Below are 22804 nucleotides of genomic sequence, written 5' to 3'. Positions count from 1 at the left end.
TAATTTTCTTTTTTACTTAAACTTTTCTTACCAATATGAATAGACTGAATTGAACACTTGTTAATATTTTAATAATAATTATTATTTAAATCTCATGAATTAAATTGAGATGAATTTATATAGGAAAATAATTGGTAAATGTATAATGGAAGGTAATGTATTATCTAGTTTCTTTATTAAAAGAATAAACTAATTATTGTTTATTAAATTAAAAAGTAAATTGATAATTTTTATTAAAATTTTTATTTATTTATTTTATTAAAAATTGATATGGTTGACAAAATAGTCAAACGAATACATAGGGCGTGCTACATGTTCCTTATTATGATGTACAATAGAAATGGATGGAATTTTTAATAAAAAGACCAATTTGCTTTTTGATTTAATGTACAAGGATTAATTTACTCATTTTTTGAGTCAAAGGGGTAAAATACAATCTAACTCTTAATATAAGTGTCTCTATAATATTTTTACCGAAACTAATAGCATTCAAATGAAAACATCATTAGAAGAAGAAAAAAGAAAGTACTTGTTAAATTTGATCCTAAATTTGATGGGTTCCAATGGGGATTTTCCTTATAAGTATTAAAAACAACTTTTAACTTTATTATTATATATATTAATAGTAAGCAGTTGATTGAGTTTATGTCATTTTTCGATCGGATTTTAACTAAGTCAGAAAATTATCAAAAATCTATTTTCTTTTATAAAACAATAAATATGGGTATATATATATTATTGTTTTCTTTAAACCTAAAAGCATAAATACATATAATGAAAACCATAATTTAAAATCGAACAAAATGAATCCCATGTGATGGCATGATGGTCAATGGTGCTCACTGTTCTAGGTGTGGCCTTAGCTTGAGTTGTACTAATTGTGTTTATTATTTAGATTTTTGCACTATTATTGTAATTCAAAAAAAAAACCAAAACAATATTTTTTTAATATTTTAATTTTATCATTTCAACTAAATTTAAAAATAATTAATATATCAATTTTTTTATATATTTATCACATCAACCGCAATAATTTAATCAATTTTATTATATTTAATATATATGCAAATTCCCAAGCCGGGTTTACCCAAGTTATTCGGAGGAGATTAAAAATTTGGACAGTCGGCAAATGAAAATCCGGGCATCTTTTTCAGGAAAAAGATTTTCCTTTATATACCATGTGATAAAGAAAACTAGCTGACAATTTTCTCCACCAAACTGCCATTAAAGGTGTAAGCATTAGCTTAATTGGTCAAGATGAACAACCATGACTGAAACACGAAAGATTTTAGGACAAGAACAAACTTCCACTTATCATTCTTAAATATACAGCAGAATCTACCTAACATATTATCACCAGTGGTACACAATTCCACGTAATATCATCTTTTTTTAAAAAAAATTCACTATTATATTTAAATTTCAACACGCTCTCACTCTTCACATGTAATCTGGACGAATGATTAATGAATTTGTGCATGAACTCAAGTTTGAAAGAGAGAAATACAGTTGTTAGCTCGAATATAATTAAAGTGTCCAAAGTCATTGGATGAAGAAATATTGAAAGGGTATGGGAGGTGGGGGAAAGATAGTACTTTATATCAGATTGAAAATTGAAATTGAAGTTGATGACTCAGAAAGTCATGGTTGGAGCTTTTAGTGTAAAGTTCAATTATTGTGTTATTACTTTGTGGAAAGATCATTCAAAAGAGTACTAAATCTAAGGATTTGAAAACTAATAAAAGCACAATACTTTCCAAGCATGTGTGGTCTCTTGATTTCCTGAAAACTTTGAACACTATTTGCTTTAGGATTTTTAACAATGTCTAGAAATACATTTAACTTGGATTTGGTCGTTTTTCAGACAAGATCAGCATAAAGGTTTTGGGTAGTTTGAAACTCAGTGCAAAGAGACTAAAACTTATCAAATGGTTGAACATAATGCTACTTGGATCCTCAAAGTTAAGACCAGAAATCTGAAACTATGAACATGTAAGGCCTATTTGAAAGCATAAATTTGCTAGGAATTTGTCTGTTTCTGTTACATGTTGCCTGAGGAAGCATAACATTTCAATTTATGACTATTTTTGGAGAGACACAGATGCATCATCCATGATACTAGAGTGGCTTTCAAGAAATAATGAATTAATGTAAGATCATTACGTCTCGACTGCTGAGTAAGCAATAGTCAGTTTGATTTGAGTTAAACTGTTCAATTCGGTACTTGTAATGACTGACTCTGATTGGACGCAATGAATGACAAGTTTTATGTTCAGATACAAGTAATGATAGGATTCTCCAAATGGTGATAAGGGTAACATTCAGGCTTCATACAGGAACAACTTTGGTTTTTGGATTGATAGGAGCATTGAAGTACATGATTGGCCACAATAATTTGCTTTGAGAGATAAACAAACAATAATAACATAGATGCAAGTGACTACTAAACTAAGAACCATGAATAGGTTTGGACAGAAATGTTATAAAACAAACAAACAACATATCAACTTTCAACGAAGGAACAGATTCACATAAAGGCCTAAACATAAACTTTGGCTGTAAGCAATGCAGTATTCTCCAGACTTCACATTCAGGGATCATTCAGTTGAGAGTTTGAGCTAGATTTCAACTAAGAAGCTTAGTTTTAGAACCCTGGAATCAGCTCTAGTTCCCAAAGTTTCTCTTCATTGAATATTGCACGTTTCTTACTTCTTGGAAATGATACAACTAAACATAAGGCAACATAGACAGATATGGCAAGACAAATTGGTTACTTGAGATTTTAATCTACCAGAAGGATAAATTTCCCCTGTTTTAAAACCTGATTCAACCTCAAATCAGCTTAACTAACGACATTTGATTCAACAAAAGAAACCAATAGTGTAGTTTGACAAATCCCATTTGTCCTTGATCATGAAAAAGATCAGAAACAAGAACAGTAATTTAAGATGTGAATGAGAAAGACTAATTGTATTTCTTTGATTGACCACTTCATACAAGGACAAGAATATTACTGTTGAGTTATCCTTGAGTTCCCTAGGAGACCAAAACATTGGTTTAAATGAACATCAGTAGTTATAACTTACAATCACTTGTGTCATAAACGAAAGGAAACAAATTTTGGGGTCATTCCACCATAATTATAAGCGAAACTTCACATTCAATTTCCCTGTAAAATCAATACCACAAAAAGGAAGAAACTTTACAAGAGAATGCAAAGAGAACCCTTTTTTTTTTTTAATTCACCACTTCGATTCAATGAGCCACAACAACATCATTGTTTAGCACGTTAATCAACAAATTATCACCATTTCTATTACTTCTACTCTCACTATTATTATCGTTCTCCCTAGATTCTAAACTTTGACTAGAAGCCTGAAAATTGACAAGCAAAAGAGATTTGGGAGCCAAAAGCTTCTTCCTTTGGAGACAACATGAACCTCCATAGATCTTGCTAAGGAACCTTGGGATCTGATCAAAATCTGAAATTTGGATCTGGGTTTGGCTTGGACTCAAAGATGGGATCGAGTCAAGTCGAAATAGCTTGAGCTTGTTGGATCTGGCATTGATTTTGGAGTCCCTTAGTTGGGCTAAAGCTCCTGGCTTTAGATACCTGTGGAATGCTTCAGCCTTGAAGGATCTTGAAATGGATTTCATCTGGAAAATTTTGGGAAATTTAGATGGATACGGAACTGTGGAGTAAGTAGTAGATAGATATTTTATTGGATGAGAAAAAATGGGAGAGTTTTATAAGGGAAAAGAGGAGTGTTTGAGAAGCGGGAAAATATGGGTGGGAAAATTGGAGAAATAGGGCTGAGAAAGAAAGAGAATGTTTTTAGGGCTTTGAAAAAGGTAGGGCGGGAAATCCATGCATAGTTGGACTGAATCACGTGATTTCTCTTGTTTATTAGAGATTTTAAGTAGCAACAGGGTTAAAATTTTGGAAGCAAGAGGTTTTGTTTATGTAGAAATAAAATTATTCAAAATCTAGTTCTTGTGATTTTTTTGTGCTTTATTAAATTTAAAATCAAGTTGCATCGTATTTTAACATTGAACAAAAATTTTACGACACTATGTTTTTTTTATCTACAATATTCCTTTTTTTTATCGAATATTAAACTTCACTTAATACGCTTGCATCGAGATTTAAAGATAAAAGGAAAATTGAGTCAAGCAAGGAAATGAATCTTTATTTTGTTTGGATATTATATTTTGATGGAATATGGAAAAGTAGAGGTGTTCATAGATTCATCATAAGTCTAATTTTAAAAGAAAATTCTAGGTTTGGATCTAGGCATCAGAACCACTCAAATGACTTGTTTACTGTTTAAAAATAATAAAAATATTTTTTAAAAATTTTAATGATAAAAATATGCAAGTAAATTGTTCTTATGTTTTTTTATTTTTTTGAACAACAAAATGGATCAAGTAGAGGGACTTCAATACCTATGGTAGTCGTCGAGGCAATGATGAGGTGATGGCAAGGGGTGCATTTGCCAATATTCTCCTTGTTAACAAGCTCTTGAAGGGGGAAGTTAGCCCCAAGATAATTCATGTCCCAACAGGAGATAAACTCAATGTATATGATGCTGCAATGGTGCGTGTTAGCATCATTATTTAGAAATACATGACTTAAGCTTAGACCCTATTTAATAAATACGGAATATCATCTACTCGCAGAAGTACAAGGCCACCGGGCAGGACACTATTATCTTAGCTGGATCAGATTATGGAAGCGGCAGCTCACGAGATTGGGCGGCCAAAGGCCCAATGTTAGTGGTGCAAATAGCCAAATACATCTAAATGCCATGTTTTTTTTTTGTTTCTAGCTCATCTTATCTATCAATATAATTCACCTTTCTTCCACTTTGTTTAGGGAGTCAAAGCAGTGATTGCTAAGAGCTTCGAGAGAGAATCTGGTCGGTATAGGGATCATAACATTTTGTTTCAAGGCTGGAGAGGATGCTGATACACTAGGATTAACAGGTCTCGAGCGCTATACAATTCACCTACCAAGTAAAATCTGTGAGATAAGAGCAGGCCAAGATGTTACCATCACAACCGACAACAGAAAATCCTTCACATGTACTGTCCGCTTCAATACAAAGGTATGTCACGACTCAACAGTTTTATGAAGAGAAAAGGGGAGGGTTTTTTGTCAAGCATTCAGGATTGAATTACCAGCTTTATGCATATAAATGTTGCTAACTTGCATGAGAATTAATCTGCAGGTGGAATTGGCTTACTTTAATCATGGTGCAATACTTCCATTCATCATTCAAAACCTTAACAAGGAGTGAAGAACTTAGCTTCAAATCAGTAACCTCTCCACTTTGCAATCGACATTGCTTGACCTCTTTACAGGTTATTGGGGAGGGGGGGGGGGCTTCTGCATATGATCACTAGCGGAGCAGAGAGGATTTGCATGTACCCCAAAGCATTTTTTTAAAAAAATGAAAAGAAGTGTGTTATACCATATATATAAATCTTGAATATATTTATTACAACACATTAATGTTGTTAAAATTCGTAAAAATCACCGCTTCATTTTCTCTAGTTTCAATCTAATATGTACTGTAGAACAAAAGTGCAACACCAAATGTAACCTTGAAGCACATAAAGTAGTTTAAATTGCGAGTAAAGGCACCATGCTGAACAGTGAGACATAGCATATGGTTGAAGATAAAGGAGCAATGAAGCAAAAAATATTAGAATCATTGAACAAATTCCTCTTTATTGCAATCATAATCAAAAGACTATGCACTTCATAAGGATATTGGAGGAAAGAAACATACAAAGTAAGGAGTAGTAAAAACGGTCCAATTATGAATTTATGTAAGTGCCTCAGCTCCAGCAACAATCTCCAGAATCTCACCGGTTATTTTTGCCTGTCGCTCCCGATTATAGACAATTGAAAGATTCTTCTTCAACTCAACTGCATTATCAGTAGCATTACTCATTGCATTCATCCTAGCTGCAAGCTCACTCGCCAACGATTCCTGCAATGCCCTCAAGATCTGACTGTTCAAATAAAGAGGCATCATGGCATCAAGAATTTGAACCGGATCTTGCTCGAACTGCATAAGAGGAGAAATTGGCCCTCCTTCCACCCTCACTTTATCCCTCTCCACAGCCAGCTTCCCTTCCTTGGTTGTCAACATAAACAACTCATCTTCCACAGCATCAACACAATTCCCATTCACATCAAAAACCTCCCCTCTCACCGACAAAGGAAGCAGAGTACGGATCAACGGATCCGACTTCACCAAAGAAACAAACTTTGTGTACACAAGCTCAACCTTATCGACCTCTTCAGTAACAAACAATGAGAAAACATCATCAGCAATCATCTGAGCTTCTTTTGCAGTAGGAAACCCTACTCCTTCAACAAATCTTTCAACCGAAACATCATCTTTCCGACTAAAATAAGAATTACCCTTTTTTCCTACACTAATAACAGTGTAATCCAATCCAAGACCTTTCAAATTCGAAATCCGGGACTCAGCCTTTTTTATCACTGCACTGTTGAAACTACCACAAAGACCCCTATCACCAGTTATAACAACTAGAGCTACTTTCTTAACAGGCCTAATAACAGTTAAAGGACAATCAACATCGTCACATTGTAAACTTTCATTAATAGTGTAAAGTAACTCAACTAAAGCCTCAGTAAAAGGCCTACCATTGATGACAGCTTCTTGAGCTCTCCTAACCTTTGCAGCAGCCACCAGCTTCATTGCTTCAGTGATTTTTTGAGTGCTTTTTACTGTTTCAATTCGTTTTCGGAGCTCACGAAGGCGGCAACGAATCCGAGTAAAGGGTGAAGGAGATTGAGAGAGGCTTTTTGGTGGTAATCTTTTAGAAAATTGGAGAAATGGGTTTTGGTTAAATTGATATAAGAGTATATTTTTATTGGAATTTGAAGGTTTTGATGAGACCCAAGTCGGTAGATTTGATGAATACATTATTGAGAGAGGGGTTTTTGCAGGGTTTTGGGATTAAGCTTAGAATCCGATCAAAGTGACAAACGATTGCTGTTGGGGCTTTTTTTTGTTGTAAGACTCTGTTTGGGCTACTTTTATTAATAAATGAACCGAGTTTAGATTAAAAGAGAATTGTTTTTGAAGTAACAAACAGAGCCTAAAAGACAACCCACGGGTCACTTCCACGTGAATTAGAACTTTAAGACTTAAAACGGCATGTCGTTTTGAGCTACTTTCAGAGACCTTAGCTTCACCCTCCAATGTCGCAAAGTCCTTAATTGAAGTTACCAAAAAGCCGAAAGACCGCAGCTTTAGAAGCAGAGATGTCAAAGCTGTTGTCTAGAATTGCTGGGTTTTTCAGCAACAGAACATTCATTGGTGTAGATAAAGCTGGGAACCGTTACTTCACTAGAAAAGAAGAGATTGATGGTATTTGTAAGTGGGTCTCATTCCCTTTTCTTTTTTTAATTTTAAAAAATTTCACTCTTATGGATATGGGTACTTGTTGTTGATCCTGTTTGTTCCTTTTCTGTATGGGTTTTTTACTTGTGATTCTTGTTTGTGTTTTTAAACTTTTTATTTGAATTATTGGATTATTTGTCTGGGATTTTGAAGAGTTGTATGAACATGTGTATTTTGTATTGCATTTCGTGTTTATAATTGTTGCAAATAGCTAGCAATTTGACATCTGGATTCCCCTTTGATTTACTTTTCTTTTAGCTATTGCTTGTTGGGAGATTAGTTCTTTGTTTATGAAATCATGTAGGGTAAGACTTGAAGCCTTCAAGGTCTAGCTAGATATGTTTATTTGATGTCTTTGAGCTGGATTTTCATTCTTGTCTTTTAAGGATTTTTCGAACTATGATGCTATTTTACTCCAAGGGCCTCGTCTGAATGTGGGGTTTAATCGTAAGGAGGTTTCAAGAAGGAGAAAGTAATAAGGAAAATAGCAGGCCTGAACACCGTATTTGGAATTAATGCAGATTTTTGTTGCCATTACTATTAAGTTTCTTTGACATTGTAATTTCTGTCTATGTATTAGTAAAGGAGAAAAGATGGGTGGAATTCAAAGGAGAGCAAGATCCAACATCCATCTCAGGTAAGCTTGCTCGCTCTTTACCCATGTCCATTAATCATAGCATAGAATAGAATAGACAATGATACTCTCAAAGTAACTAACCGGTATGTTTGTCAAAAGCTACCTTAACATGCACTACATTTTTTTTATCCTTACTTATGGTTTCTTGTCGTTCAATTGCTGTAGTTGAATGGATATGTTGGTTGAACGGGCAGCGAAAAGTAGCTCCGACTCCAGAGGTACTTACAAATGCATTATCAAAATTTTTCTCGAAGCACCAAAACTTTCCCTCATCAAAAGATGAAGTGAACCATAATTATACATTTAAATGGATAAATATCTCTTAAACAGATAGCAGATTTGATGAAAACATTTTGATATCAAATCTTTTACTTTGGTTGCAAGTTTTCCGGGTAAGGATCCTGGTGGAATGATTTCAACTCCAATTTGACAGTTTATTGTTTCTATCTTCAGGAAATGATGGAACTTGAAGCAAGGCGTGAACGTGTTAGGCTTAATGTTGCCCGTATGTATTACTAGTACTAGTAGTATCAATTTACACGTCTCGATACTAAATTCTCTGATAAAGATTTGTCTTGCCTTTTTCTTTTTTTTGGGAAAAAAGTTCTGAAGAAGGAAGAAGAAGAAAGGAAAGCCAGAGAAGGCAGTAGGAAGGCTGTGAGCTCGGGTTAGTGTTTAGCTACTGCTTTTGTGTTTCCTCATCCCCTGTTGCTATATTTCATTGTCTAGATGTTGATAACTATACTGTAACTTAAAGGTAAAGTTGGAGGTCCAGACTTAAAAAGCTTCATTCGGCAATTTCCATCTGCTTCAGAAGGTATTATATTCTTTTACTGAGCTGTGCATCTGTTCTAAAACTTAATCAATATAATTTATCAAAGCTTTGCTGCCAATGTTTTCATTCTTATGTTTTTACTCAGGTGACAAAGTTGAACAAGCATCAGATGGAAGGTAAGAGACAACAAACTATTTTGCTACTTGAACTAAACATTGCTGAGAATTGAAGCAATAATAATGCTACTTTGTTGAATTCTTTATCGCTGTGGTTTTATCTTTTTCCTAATCCGATTCCTATGCTGGATTCCCCTTTCTTTTTAACTCTCCCTGCATTGCACCGGTGACCTTTTTTTTTTTTTTTTTCTGGTAAAATGAGTTGCCATTGGAGCTTATTTGTTTTTCTTTTTATCATATCATGATAATTGCTCAATACTATGAACGCTTAAACATCTCATCTTGTATTTACAGGATCAAAGAAACACATGAAGAAAAAGAAGAGCCAATTCCAGAGTAAGTTTCGGTCCCTTTTCGAAAATATAGCTTTATACATGGATACTCTCAGCTCACTATTCTTGCTAACACGAATTATGTGTTCTTTTATCCTCCAATCTATTTTTTTCAGGTCTTCGGAACCAACAGGATCTGGTGCAACCTATAAGCCAGGAACATGGCAACCACCAACATGAAGATAATCAATGCATGTTGAGAGCTGTTTACGGCACCATAATGCCTACATTTCTGCCCTTCGATTCATACCACAGAATCTACTCTGAGATAAACCACCATTGTTGTCTGGTGAAGCCTCAATTTTGGCACTCTAAACGAACACATTCTTTAGCGGATCACATTTAAAATTGATTTTCGTTTTTGGGTTTTGATGGATGATGGTTGGTATTCACATTTTATCCATCAATGCATGATTTGAGGGCTAACCCCAAACCTTTTCTTCATGTTGTAGAGGTGATAAAATATTGCTAGTATTCTTTTGGTTCACTTCTCTTGAACATTTGAACATAGACAATACTATTCATTAATCTTAGTTAAAAAAGAACTGTCTGAAAGAGCTAAGAGCATAAATAGCTCTGTTTAGCAATGCTTTATATCTTCCTTTTTAACCGGATTATGTGTAAACCTGTTTATGGGTTGGGCCATTCGCTTGAGCCCGGAAGTTCGCTAAAAAATTGGAGGGTTTGGATGAAATACGAGGTTTGAAAAATGAGTTTAGATAAAAATTAATGCCCATTTTTTATATAAGCTGGGTTTTGGGTAATATTCTTTTTAGGTTGAGTTTAGCTTGACCCAATTTGTCCCAAATATTATGTTATAAAATAATATTATATTAATTATATATGTTAAATAATAATTATATATATTTATATTTATATTAAATCATTAATCCAATAACAATTAAATTCATTGCCCAAGGCTTGAAAAAAATTTATCTAACTAAATAACTCAACTCAAAATATAAAATTTTAAAATTTATATATTTAATACAATAAAATATTTATTATATTTACGGTAGTGTTTCTAAATATAGATAATTTTTAATGCATTTTTATCGTGTTGGAAACTTTTATTTTAGTTTTTTTAGTTTTTTAGTATATTATATTTTTAAATAAAATTAATCTAAAAAAATCAAATATGGGCAGACCAAGTTGGGCCCGAGTTTTCTTTTCTTAAATTGAGTTGGGTTCAAACAAAAAAAATTAAATCTATTTTCTGGACCGAATTAGGTCTGAACTTGAAAAAGTGACTTAAATATCTTATATTGACCCGGCCATTGAACACCTTTAATTATGTTTTGTGTTAGCTAATTTGCAAAGAAAACAATCTTCTTTTCATGGTATAAGACTTGATAAGCTAAGTCTACTATTTAACTTTTTTTATTTTTAAATGTGAAAGTATAAATTACAAAGAGCGTTCCACTGTGGTTCTTCATCCTCTCCGGCTTTCCACCACCAGTCGCGTGGTGGTTCTGGCAGCATTCGCCTTCTCTTCACTTTCTCTTTTGCATGAGGGTGACAATTGAGCCCTTTTGCTGAGTCGGTGGTGGCCAGGGGTTTTGGGGCGAAATTAAAATATATATTTTTATAATAGTAAAAATATAATTTTATAATTTTAATATGTTATATCTTTATAATTTTTAAAAATTTAAATCAAATATTTATTATTTTTAAAAATTAAAATATATTTTTATCATTATTAATTTAAAATTTTATAAATTATAAAATAACTTAAATAAAAAAATTTCATATTTGAGGCTCGAGCCCATTGGATTAGCCACTCGTGGTGGCTGATTCCCATCCTATTTTTAGCTTCTTTTTCACAGTTGTTGTTTCAAGCTAACAATATCATTTTATTTAATGGTGATAGGAGTGAGGGCTTAGCAAGGGTGGCTTTCACATCAAGGCGGCTATGCTGGCTTCGATGGTGTGTCCACTAATGTGATCGACATGAATCTTCCTTTCCTTCATCTTTTACCAACAAGGAAAGGCTAATTCAAGTATGATTATGAGTCTCGATTTGTAAAGCACTACAATAATAATAAAGAGATTTGGTTATTAAATGTTGACAAAGATGTGGGTGTTTATAAAATTTTCAAACAAATACTTCTGAGAATGAGTTCCTCTTAGAAGAGTCATTAATTTTCTTGTAACCACTAAAAAAAAACCTTCCAGAAAGTTGTCACCGTCGTGCCAGGACATGCAGGCACCATTTCAATTTTACTACTTTTTTTACCTATTCAAACTTTGCTTTCTAGTCCAAAAACAAAAAGGAATTCTAATAATTATTTTATAATTAAATTAGTTGAGCGATTTTTCATTATTTAAACATAAAATTTTAAAATATAGTTTCCTCCTTTTCTTCATTATATATATTAGTCAACTAGTTCACCAATAACTATGATTTAAAATGTGAAGTGGCAAAAAGTTCTAAATAGAAAAAATCAAAATACTATAATATATATATATATATATAATCAAAAGAAATAGCTAAACATTTACATCATTATTTTCTTCTCCTTTTTTAACCAAACAATTCTCAACGGAAAAATAATTTTGGGAACCTTTTTATTTTCGTTTAGAAGTTTAATTCAATTTGAATTTATAATTGAAATTTAATAGGATTATTGAATATCGGTGAAATAGGGATGAAAATTCAATTATGTGAGGAATAATTTGATTTGAAAGGTAATCACGTCTGTTATTTCAAATTTTACTACGTAGATTTTGTGGAAAGGGTCTTTACGCAAAGGTTGAAGTCTGTTAAAGGGATCAGTCGAAGGTGTCTTCTATCTCGATACATTTTTGTGTTTTGTATGGAATAGTTGGGACATGGTATTCATTCAACTACTTCCAGTGGTAGATGGTGTCCTATTCGATTATCTCAATTCAGGCCGGAGTTATCCCACCTTTTCTTTATTGATGATCTGATCATCTTTTCCAAAGCAAATTTGAAACAAGCTCGGCTTCTCAAGGAAACTCTGGATAGTTTTTGTGCTTTTTCGGAGCATCGGGTTAATGTCTGCAAGACTAATATTTTCTTCTCTAATGGAGTTGACGAGGAGCTAGGTAACACGATAAGCACTTTACTTGGATTTCAAATGGTATAAAATCTCATAACATATCTGGAGTGCCTTTATTTCAAGGTAAAATAACGAGCAATGCTTTAAGGTTTGTGGTTGAAAAGGTTCGCAATAAATTGCATAATTGGGATTCCAGTCAGCTTTCTCTTGCGAGCAGAATTACTTTAGTGCAATATGTGCTCCTGATAAGGAATTGAAGCGGAGGAAGTGGAAGAATGATCGTATTCAAGTTGTTCGACTCGAAAGAAAATATTTGAATCTAATATGAAAGGAATAAATAAACAAATTTAGTAATAAAGAAATCGAAATAAGTAAAAGAAGAAATTTGAGAATACAGAACAAATAAAAATTATAAATAAATAAGAAATAGATATTAAAAAAACAAAATGGAAGATGGAACGATAAATCAATGGATGGATAAAAGGATAAATGTCTAATTGAACCCTTTTGAGATATAAATCTCAACAAACTTAATTAATGGCTCTAATCAACCCTCCAATAAATAATCCTTGACAAATTGAAGGGTACAGAATGAATTCTCATAGCCCGCTAACAAAATCGAGAAGAAAACTACTTCTAGAAATCACAAAAAATAAATCTTGCACAAAGAAACTAACTCTCATAGTTAAAAACTTTATTAATGAAAATAATTATCTGCTTAATAAACAATGAAGAAGCATTTATATTGGCTAACTAAATACATCCAACTAATACTCTAAAGTATACTGAAACTCTAATTAATCTAAACAAGAAACAATTTTAAACTAATCTTTCTTGTTTGCCTAAAAAACAAAAATTGCTAAACAACTTAAAATATTTAAACAATATCCAAAATTCGGAATAAATAAATAAAACCTAATAAATATAATATTAGGCTCATATCTAATAAAAATTAAGCCTAAAATCGAATCCAATATGATTTAAACTCAAATTAAAAACTCGAAACTCATAATTTCTGTCATAATCCCATCTAAAAATTCTATTCGCTCAGTTTTCACTAAAACGATCATAACTTGAGCTGCCAAACTCGAAATTGAGTGATTCAAAATGCATTTTGAAGCGAAGAGATAAATATTCAAACATTGTGCAGACATCTAAGCCTTATGTAACACCTCATACTCAACCTAGACATTATAGTTGAAACCTTATAATTACATATGTACGTTTGAAAACTAGAAACCTAAAATTTGGAAACATTTCGTAAAACAATACTTGATAACAATATTTCTAATTTTTAAAGTAAAATTGTCTTATTCAGTTACTTCATTTTAACTTCAGAAAAACACATACAAAATTACTTAATTTTGCAACGGGAACCTCAAGTTAAAACAAAGTTTTGAAAATCATAATTTGGTTTTGAAATTCAATGCATTGCAATTTGAATTAAAATAATCTACAACATTAAAGCAGTTCAAAATAAAAAATAAAATCCAAAACATAAACAGTCTCCAAAAGTCCAAAAACAATCTAACGGAAAATAATATTTAAACTGAACAGAGTAATTAAAAAAAACTTTTTTCAATCGAGCTCCCACCACATCGGTCTGTCCTAAGTCTGTTGGTTACTTGAAGGAAAAACAAACATAAAGTGAGCTTACGGCTTAGTGTGTAACACATCTCAAACAACAAATCATTAACATGTAAATTAACAGATAGTATTTCAGATTTATGCTTAGATACAAAATCAGAAATATTTTTATTCATAGAAACAGATGCAGAATCAGATCCTACCCCCATCCGCTACACTCCATCTCTGATCATCCTCACACACCAATTAGGGTATCAAGTATCCATCTAACCCCACACACCAATAAGTGAGTGTATGTCACTTTTTAGAAGTAGTGTAGTCAAGCTGCCAGTTAATAATATGCGGTAAATCGCCAGAAGCATATATACATGGCTGAGCCACTAGAACATGTATATGTGGTTTTAAACCACCAGATAAGGCAGATAATTAAACTGCCAACGTTTCTTTTATCATATTATATCCCAACCCAATGCACATGTACATACTAACAAGTAATCAATATACATATGTCATATATGCTTTTCGTATGTAATCATGCTTTTAGAATTGTCATAACACAGATCATACATATATGATTCACATACCTTAATCTAGAGGTGATTATGGGTTGGGCTACCCGGCCCGATCCGACGGCCCGCTCGAAAAATAAGAGGGTTCGGGTAAAAATATAGGCCCAAAACATGGGTTTGGGCAAAAAAATGAAGCCCGTTTAGAAAACGGGCCGGGCCTCGAGTAAAATTTTTTTTCCTCGGGCCCAACCCGTCCCGGCCTGAATTATATATTAAATATATTTTTTTATTTTTAATCAAATATACTTTTTAAAATTTAATATGCTATTTTCTTTTTAAAATAAGCTATTTTAGTGTTGTAAAATTTAATATGGGTCGGGCTGGGCCAAGCTCAAACTTAGCAATTTTCTTTTAGGTCGGACTTAGACAAATTTTTAGACCCATATTTTGGGCCTGGCCTGGACCTAGAAAACGGGCCTAAAATTTTATCTGGGTCTGACCTGAACCTAACCCAGCTCGACCCATGATCACCTCTACCTTAATAATATCACCTACAGACGCATATTAACAGATATCATATTTTCAAGACTCATTTAAGCAATATGGACCCTACGAATAGTTTAAATATGAATCGCAGATCAAAATGACCCTACGTGAATTTCCAAAAAATAGGCCCACATGACCCAGCTAGCTTAGCGCATGTGACCCACACAGCCTACACATGCCCCAAACAACCCAGACCGTGTGGTCCATATAGTTTGGCACACGACTATGTGACATCGACAGTGAGTTTTTTGGCTTTTTGCTGTTTATTGTTTTTACGAGATCGAGTCACATGCCTAGATATTTTCTGATGCGAAACCAACAACATGAATATCAGAATCTAAAATCGACATTTAACACGCTCAAATCAATAATGATTCTCTAAAAACTAACCTGTTAAATCAACAACATATGCCAAGCGGGCCTAAAATTTTATCTGGGTCTGACCTGAACCCGACCCAGCTCGACATATGATCACCTCTACCTTAATCATATCACCTACAGACGCATATTAACAGATATCATGTTTTCAAGCCTCATTTAAGCAATATGGACCCTACGGATAGTGTAAATATGAATCGTAGATTAAAATGACCCTATGTGAATTTCTAGAAAATGAGCCCACACGACCCAACTAGCTTAGCGCATGTGACCCACACAGCTTACACATGCCCCAAACAACCCAAACCGTGTGGTCCATATAGTTTGGCACACGACCATGTGACATCGACAATGGGGTTTTTGGCTTTTTTATGTTTATTGTTTTTATGAGATCGAGTCACACACCTAGATATTTTCTTATGCGAAACCAACAATGTGAATATCAGAATCTAAAATCGACATTTAACACACTCAAATTAATAACGATTCTCTAAAACTAACCTGTTAAATCAACAACATATGCCAAGCGATAGTCCTAACATCACCAATTAACCACAAGCCCAATTAACAATTACATACCCAAAACGAGCAACTCCCAACAATAATTAATTTACTGGAGGAACGATTGTCTCAAGATCCTCATTCACACAAATTAAATCTACGCCACATAAAAATAATAAGTTCATCCTTCAAAAACCTCTTTTAAAATCTAGTAGCAAAACACTTACGCACAACTGCACGAAAGATTAATAGTGCGAAAGGTAGAACACAAAGAAGCAGATTTCCACCACGAAGGTAATAATAATGAAAGAATGAGAGGGAACAAAGATTGTATCACAAGAAAGGCGTAAGGAAGAAGAAGAAGAAAGAAAATAAAAGAAAAGAAAAAGAAAAAGAAAAACAAGAAAGAAAAAAAGTAACAGACATGAAAAGAAGGGAAAATAGTGGACGGCAGCAGTGGGGGAAACTTATGGGCAGTTTTGGAAAATAAAATTCAAAAAGAAAATAAAATTAAACTAGCCACTTACCTACTAACCTAATCATCATCTAAACAGATTTTGTTTTTTGTTTTCAGAGTTTAAATTCAACCGAAATACTTCTATATGGACGGCACATTGAAAAGTTAGCAAAAATTATTCTCGTTTGCTCACACAGGGATTCAAACACAAGACCAAAAAATTAGCTGAAACCTTACCACTGAAGCAACATGTTTGTTCCTATCAATGGACGCGCACAAATGGTTTTTAGCCTAGATACTCAAACTTAGGGGTTTTAGACAAAATTTAGCCAAAATACCAGGAAAATGATTTGAACCCGAAACCTCTTAGACACTACTTACAACACTTAACCACTAAACCAAATCAAATTACTTATCAATTTCTAACAATTCAAAAACTTAAAATTTTGGGCTGTTACACATAAATGCCTGGATCCCATCCTAAAACTCATCACAAGTTGACTAATCTTTTCAGTTTGAAAATTGACAGCTTGGTTGAATTCGTGCATGTATCATTCATCATTTTCTTGAAAAGATTCATCCTCATATATTGCCTTTAATCGAATCTTGGTTTGATTTGCTTGGCCTTTGACCTTGTTGTTGGGCCTTGAGGTAGTGTAAGCCCATCACATCTATGGGTCTAAAATTGGGCCTTGAGACTCACATTAGCTTATTTCTATTCCTAATTACTTTATGCAGTCCATGATGTTTCCCAAGTGTATCTATGAGGAGATCGAGTGTATAGACAAGTAATTTATTTGGGGAGCATCGAATGGTAGGAAGAAGATGACTTTAGTTAATTGGGATTTTTTGTGTCAATCTTTTGTTTGTGACGGCCTTGGAATCTGACACTTGGAAGACAAGAATGCTTTATTTTTATTAGGTTGGAGTTCGCTATAGTCTCAAAGGATAATATTTTATGGGTTCGTGTTATTCTATTGAAGTATATCATAAATGAGAGGATGTCAGATAGTATAGCGAGAGGGAGATGTTTATTCTTTTGGAGGGCCCTTGTTAAGGTATGACCTTTACTTCGTGAGAATTTAGTGTGGTTTGTGAGTGATGGTTGATCTATTTGGTGTTGGAAGGACTCTTGGATTCTGCACTTAGGGTCATTGTTTAAACAAATACCCTCTCATGGAAATCTTTTATCAGATTGTCAGCTTAATGAAATGGTTACAGGAGAGGTGCGTGGAATCTTGAATTGTTTCATGTTTGGCTATCAAAAGATTTTGTTAAAAGAATTGTGAGCATTCTCGCTCCTCATCCATCAATAGGACTGGATTAGATCACTTGGTTAAACACTCAAACAAGGTCTTTCTCTATTAAAAGTGCGTATTGAGCTATTTAGGAGACTTCGTGGCATGTTAAAGCAAGGTTGTGGAAAGTCCCTTGGATGTATAAAGGACCACAATGAGTTCGAGTGTTCCTCTGGCTTGTTTTCAAACAATGGATCCTTACTAATGAGGAAAAAGTAAGGCGGGGCATTGGACAATATCACTCTTGCTCGTTTTACCATAACGACTCAGAGGATATTCTACATCTGCTTAGAGATTGCTTAGCTGCAAAAGAGGTTTGGAGTGAGGTTGTGTCTTTCAATCAATAAGGTAGTTTTTTTTCCCAAAAATTTACTTGAATGGTTGGAATATAACTTAAATGATCACTTATGGATGCCTAGTGTGGGGGTTAGCTGGTCTTGCCTTTTTGGGTTGCTTGCTTAGCGTATCTGGAAAAATAGAAACATTTTCACTTCCCAAGGAATAACTTGGAGCCTTCGTGAAATTGTAAAAGTCTTTGATAGTTGGGTGAAACAATATGCTTTGGTTCATATGAAGATCTCACCTGGATAGCACGAAACAGATTCAGGTCCTTCTTATACAGGTAATTGGTGCCTCTTACATATTGATGGGGCAGTCAAGTCGGGTGTAGGCCTTATTTCTGCAAGGGGAGTGTTGCAAGATCATAATGGAGAGTGGGTCTTTGGATACAATCATTATTTGGGGAGTGTTAGTGTTTGATGTTGAACTATGAGGGGTTTTGGATGGTCTGATTCTTTTTCACAGGCAAGGACTTGACAAAGTGATAATCTACAATGTTAGCTTAGAGGTGGTCAAAGCTATTTAAGATGGGCAATTGATAGTTTCGAATTAACCTTGATAAGGAGGGTTCTTCAAGTTCTTAGGGAAAAAAAATAAAACTGCAATAAGAAAGGTGTTCGATTTTTTAACGAAGTTCTTGGGGGAGCTCATAAAAATTTGGTCAAGTGAAACTTTTTCATAGTAGTTTAATATAATTATTTGTTTATCTTTCAAAAGAAAAAAAAGAAAAGAAAATCAAAAAGCTTTACTTTTTATTTTTACCTAACAAGGTAGATTGCTTCAATACCAAACATTTTCTTTTATTTGTCAAAGGGAGCCTTTAAATTTAATATAAGAAACATGTGCCATGAGATGAATCTGGCTACTTGCTATACATTTTTATTATTTTCCTATTACTTTTGCTTATTTCTCACTCCTATTTCTCATTTTTTAATACTGACTTTGACATTATTTAAATATATTTTAAAAATTAAGGATTTGTTTGAATGTAAATTAAATGTTAAAAATTTATTTAAATACAATAAAAAAAGTTCTCTGAATGGAATGATAAGAATAGTTCTAAAAAAAAAGGCAAATATACTGAAAAAAATCAAAGGGGAAAAAAGGGGAGATTTGGACCAAAAAAAATATGGAACTTTTTTCCTCCATTTATGGTTAATGAATAATGATTTTTTTTTTTGAAAAATAATGTAAGAAAGTTGAGAAATAAGTTGTTAAGATATAAAAAAGTTGATTTTGTTTGAACAGCTGGCTCTTGTTCATGGTTTCCCATTACAGATCTATAATATGGCAGACACAACATGTAATGCAATTAAGGTTGCTATCAAAACAAACCCAAAATAAAATTTTGGGAAAGCAGTGTTGAAAGATGTAACATCTTTTGTTTTAATGTCTAAGCTACATCACCATGTTTCACATCATCATTTAAAGTTGATTAAATATAAAAAATTATTGATATTATCGATTAAGTATTGATTCGGTTAACATCGACATTATTATTTATAGAGGAAAATATGAATTTTATATGTTGAGGTGCGTTTATTTTCTTATTTAATAAAAAAATTATTGATTATTTTGTTTCTTCTAGATAACCCCACAAAAAATCATATATTTAAAATAATTATATTATTGGTTAAGCAATTAGTAAATAAAAGTGGGATAGTGACCCAATGTTAATCCATTGAAATCATATGGCACGAGAGAATATATATTTAATTTTCCAATTGGAATCATAAAATGTCCCAATCAAGTACTATTTAGAGCGTTGAGGGCATGCCCTATTCTTTGGGTCCATTTTGATTTATAGATGAGCCTCTACAGTTCTTGTGGTTCACCTTTATATCTGCATAGGGTAAATTATAAAAATAGTTATTTTTATTTGTCTCAGATTATATTTTAGTTATTTATGTTTGAAATGTTATGTTTTAGTCACTTATGTTATCGTTTTGTTACAAAGTAGCCACTCTGCCGTTAAGTTTCGTCACCTCCCTAATGACAATCCTACATGGCAGTCTAAGTAGATTTTAAATGCTAACTTGGATGTCCAATTGGGATAAGAATAGTTTTTTAGTCAAAATGAAAAAAAAAGAAAGAAGATGAACGGTTTTTTTTCTAGTTCAAAGTGTAATTAATTTAAAATTTTTAATTAATTAAATTTATTTAATTAAATACCTATTCTCGTCCCAATTGGACATTCAAGTCAGCATTTAAAACCCATTTGAACTGCCACATAGGATTGCCATTAGGGAGATAACAGAACTTAACGGCAGAATGACCACTTTGTAACAAAGCGATAACGTAAGTGACTAAAATATAATTTGAGGCAAACAAAAGTGACTATTTTTGTAATTTACCCTTTTTTAATGTATTTAGTTTTTATTATAAATTTATTTATTTTCTGAAATATATTTTTTAGTATCCAGGTTAATTTGTTTTCATTAATTCCATCAAATAATTTTAATTTTTTTATCTTATTTAAATGTGTAAAATATTTGTCTAACTATAAAAAATGCTAGATATATACACACTATAATTTTATAGATCTATAAAAAAAATATTTGTAGTAAATTACAATTATATTTTAAATTTAATTCATCAACAATTTCAAATATTAAATTTAAGCTTAAAATATGTTTTTATTTTATCTATTTATTTAGGTAATATGTTTATAAGGTTAAAAAGTATTAACTTATATGTCTCTATATTTGCTTTGTATCAAATTAATTTCTCATATTTAATTTATATCTAATATTTTTGTTTTTATTTATTTAAAATGAGGTCTAATTAGATACAAATCTAAAAATAATAATTTTCTTAAATACAAAGGACATAGGAAAAAACAAAATAAAAACCCATGTTCTCCGCAATAACTACCAAGGAAAATAAATATCTTGTATATATTTTTATTGAATGCTGTTTAGTCTAGTGGTGTAGAGCATGCCTAATATTAATATATACCATTTTTTTTATTTTAAAAATTGATTTGACTTTGACCTTAGCTGTAATTAGTTAAAAACGCAAAAGTTAAAACAAAATTACTAGGAACAAAAGGACAATAAAATGTACAGAAGAACGATCTTTCAATTGTCCTATGGCTGCTGCCGACAAGTCAAGGAATTAAAAATAAAATAAATATAATATAAAAGTAAACTAATCTCCAATGGATTTTAAACTTAAGAGTTTTTTCTTTTATGGGGATGAGACGGGAAAAGGCAATTTTTTTCTTTTTTCTTTTTGCTTGAAAGGCGGGCATGGAATAATTTTGACATTTTCTTGCTTCGCTCCGCCTCGTCTCGTCTCTAAAATTTGAAATTACCATTTTAACCATACATGTTTAACTTTTAAAGAAAATAAACGTTAATTATGCATTAAAATATTTAGATGAGATATTCATAGATCCCGAGTTATTGCGAAGTAAAAAAAACAATGAAATTATGAAAGTAAATATTCTCGCATTTATTGCTACAACGCTGTTCATTCTAATTCCTACCGCTTTTTCACTTATAATATACGTAAAAATTGTCAGTCTCATGTCTTAAATAAAATGAATGGACTAGAATCAACAGTATCTTATAAAACTCAATAGTATGGTAGAAAAAAAATATGAATCTTTATGCTTCTATATAAGTGAAATGCACGTTAAAATTATTAAAAATAAGAGCAATATAACGAGATGATTGTGAATGTATCCAATAATAAAAATAATTAAATTAAATCTTAGATCTAACTTAAATTTTATAATATCTCAATTAATATTTTTGGACATATTCAAATTGATAAAAGAAAAGAAAATTGAATAATTGATGTATGATTTATAATTTTAGTGGAATAAGAAAATTGAAAATTGAATGAAAACAAAAATCAAAATCATATTATACTTTTGGGGAAACTTAGGATACCTTTTGAATAATAAAAAAGAGAGAGAGATCCTTGAAATGTTGCATTGAAAGAGGGGAGGGAATCACAGAGCTCACGAGCTTTCTCATCTCCTCACACCTGCACCATCACTACACACAAAAAGCTCCCTTATCTCTTCTCTCGCCTTTCATCATCTTCACCCCCACTTTTTTTTTCTTTTCTATATCATATTTTTATTTGTTTTGAAATATTATGTCTATAATTACAAGTAATAAATTTAGAAACATGGTCAAATTAAAAACCCATAATTGATAAGTTTTCAAAGTTGAGGAATGCGTAAGTAGCAGAGGTGTCTATGTATCGAGTCGGTCGAAGTCTGATTCTAATTTTTAAAGCACAGACTCGTTATTAATTTGGCCTAATTCGTTTGAAAAGTCTATTTTATATATTTTTATTATTAAAGTTAAATTCAAATCAAGTCAACTCGTGAACAAATCTAATAAACGATGTCTTTGGCTTCCTTTAAATATTTTAATCTCTTAAATAATATTTTATTTTGATTCATAATTGAATTAAGCAAAAGGGCAAAATGAAGAAGTTGGAGATTTTTTATTGTATAAAATAAAACTCATAACTTAAAGTAGATAGGACTTAAGAAAAGAGGTATGCGTCTCAAATAGCAATGGGTGATCTCACCGCTGACATCATAATTAACTTCAATATCAAACAACAATTTTTTTCTTTAAAAAATAATTCTTATCCACTATCATCTTTGCATATAAAAAGTAATTCTTTAATGATTATAAAAAAAAACAAATTGTTTATGGGTAAGTTTGAGGCGCTGAATTTAAGGTTTTAAAATTAATTAAATCAATTATTAAAAATTTATAATAAAAATAAAAAATATTATTAAAAGTAAAAAACTCGATTCAACCAAATTTTT

At 32.1% G+C, this 22804-nt stretch overlaps 3 protein-coding genes and 1 pseudogene across 3 annotated transcripts; 2 read left to right on the top strand and 2 right to left on the bottom strand.

The window, feature by feature from the left end:
• Positions 1 to 3255: 3255 nt before the first annotated feature.
• LOC121213547 (uncharacterized) lies at positions 3256 to 3657 on the bottom strand. Its single transcript, XM_041086338.1, has one exon. It carries the CDS (start codon positions 3655 to 3657, stop codon positions 3256 to 3258), a length of 402 nt encoding a protein of 133 aa, XP_040942272.1.
• A 129-nt stretch (positions 3658 to 3786) lies between these two features.
• On the top strand, positions 3787 to 5300 carry LOC107917291 (aconitate hydratase, cytoplasmic-like; annotated as a pseudogene).
• Positions 5301 to 5708: 408 nt separating this feature from the next.
• Positions 5709 to 7090, bottom strand: LOC121213828 (ATP synthase gamma chain, chloroplastic). Its single transcript, XM_041087009.1, has one exon. It carries the CDS (start codon positions 6963 to 6965, stop codon positions 5832 to 5834), a length of 1134 nt encoding a protein of 377 aa, XP_040942943.1. The 5' UTR covers positions 6966 to 7090; the 3' UTR covers positions 5709 to 5831.
• A 21-nt stretch (positions 7091 to 7111) lies between these two features.
• On the top strand, positions 7112 to 9952 carry LOC107917897 (uncharacterized). Its single transcript, XM_016847301.2, has 9 exons — positions 7112 to 7418; positions 8026 to 8082; positions 8248 to 8300; positions 8536 to 8587; positions 8687 to 8749; positions 8840 to 8899; positions 9003 to 9033; positions 9328 to 9369; positions 9482 to 9952. Exons 1-9 carry the CDS (start codon positions 7307 to 7309, stop codon positions 9543 to 9545), a joined length of 534 nt encoding a protein of 177 aa, XP_016702790.2. The 5' UTR covers positions 7112 to 7306; the 3' UTR covers positions 9546 to 9952.
• Positions 9953 to 22804: the final 12852 nt, after the last annotated feature.

The sequence above is a fragment of the Gossypium hirsutum genome, chromosome D01 (genome assembly GCF_007990345.1).
Source record: "Gossypium hirsutum isolate 1008001.06 chromosome D01, Gossypium_hirsutum_v2.1, whole genome shotgun sequence".
Lineage (NCBI taxonomy): Eukaryota > Viridiplantae > Streptophyta > Magnoliopsida > Malvales > Malvaceae > Gossypium > Gossypium hirsutum.
Note: the sequence above shows the minus strand (reverse complement) of the source record. Positions and strands in the feature narration are given on the sequence as shown.

Coding starts and splice junctions, on each gene's coding strand:
- LOC107917897 (XM_016847301.2), top strand. CDS start 7,307: ATGTCAAAGCTGTTGTCTAGAATTGCTGGGTTTTTCAGCAACAGAACA. Junction 7,419..8,025: donor AGAAGAGATTGATGGTATTT/GTAAGTGGGTCT, acceptor TCTATGTATTAG/TAAAGGAGAAAAGATGGGTG. Junction 9,034..9,327: donor GAACAAGCATCAGATGGAAG/GTAAGAGACAAC, acceptor TTGTATTTACAG/GATCAAAGAAACACATGAAG.
- LOC121213547 (XM_041086338.1), bottom strand. CDS start 3,657: ATGAAATCCATTTCAAGATCCTTCAAGGCTGAAGCATTCCACAGGTAT.
- LOC121213828 (XM_041087009.1), bottom strand. CDS start 6,965: ATGTATTCATCAAATCTACCGACTTGGGTCTCATCAAAACCTTCAAAT.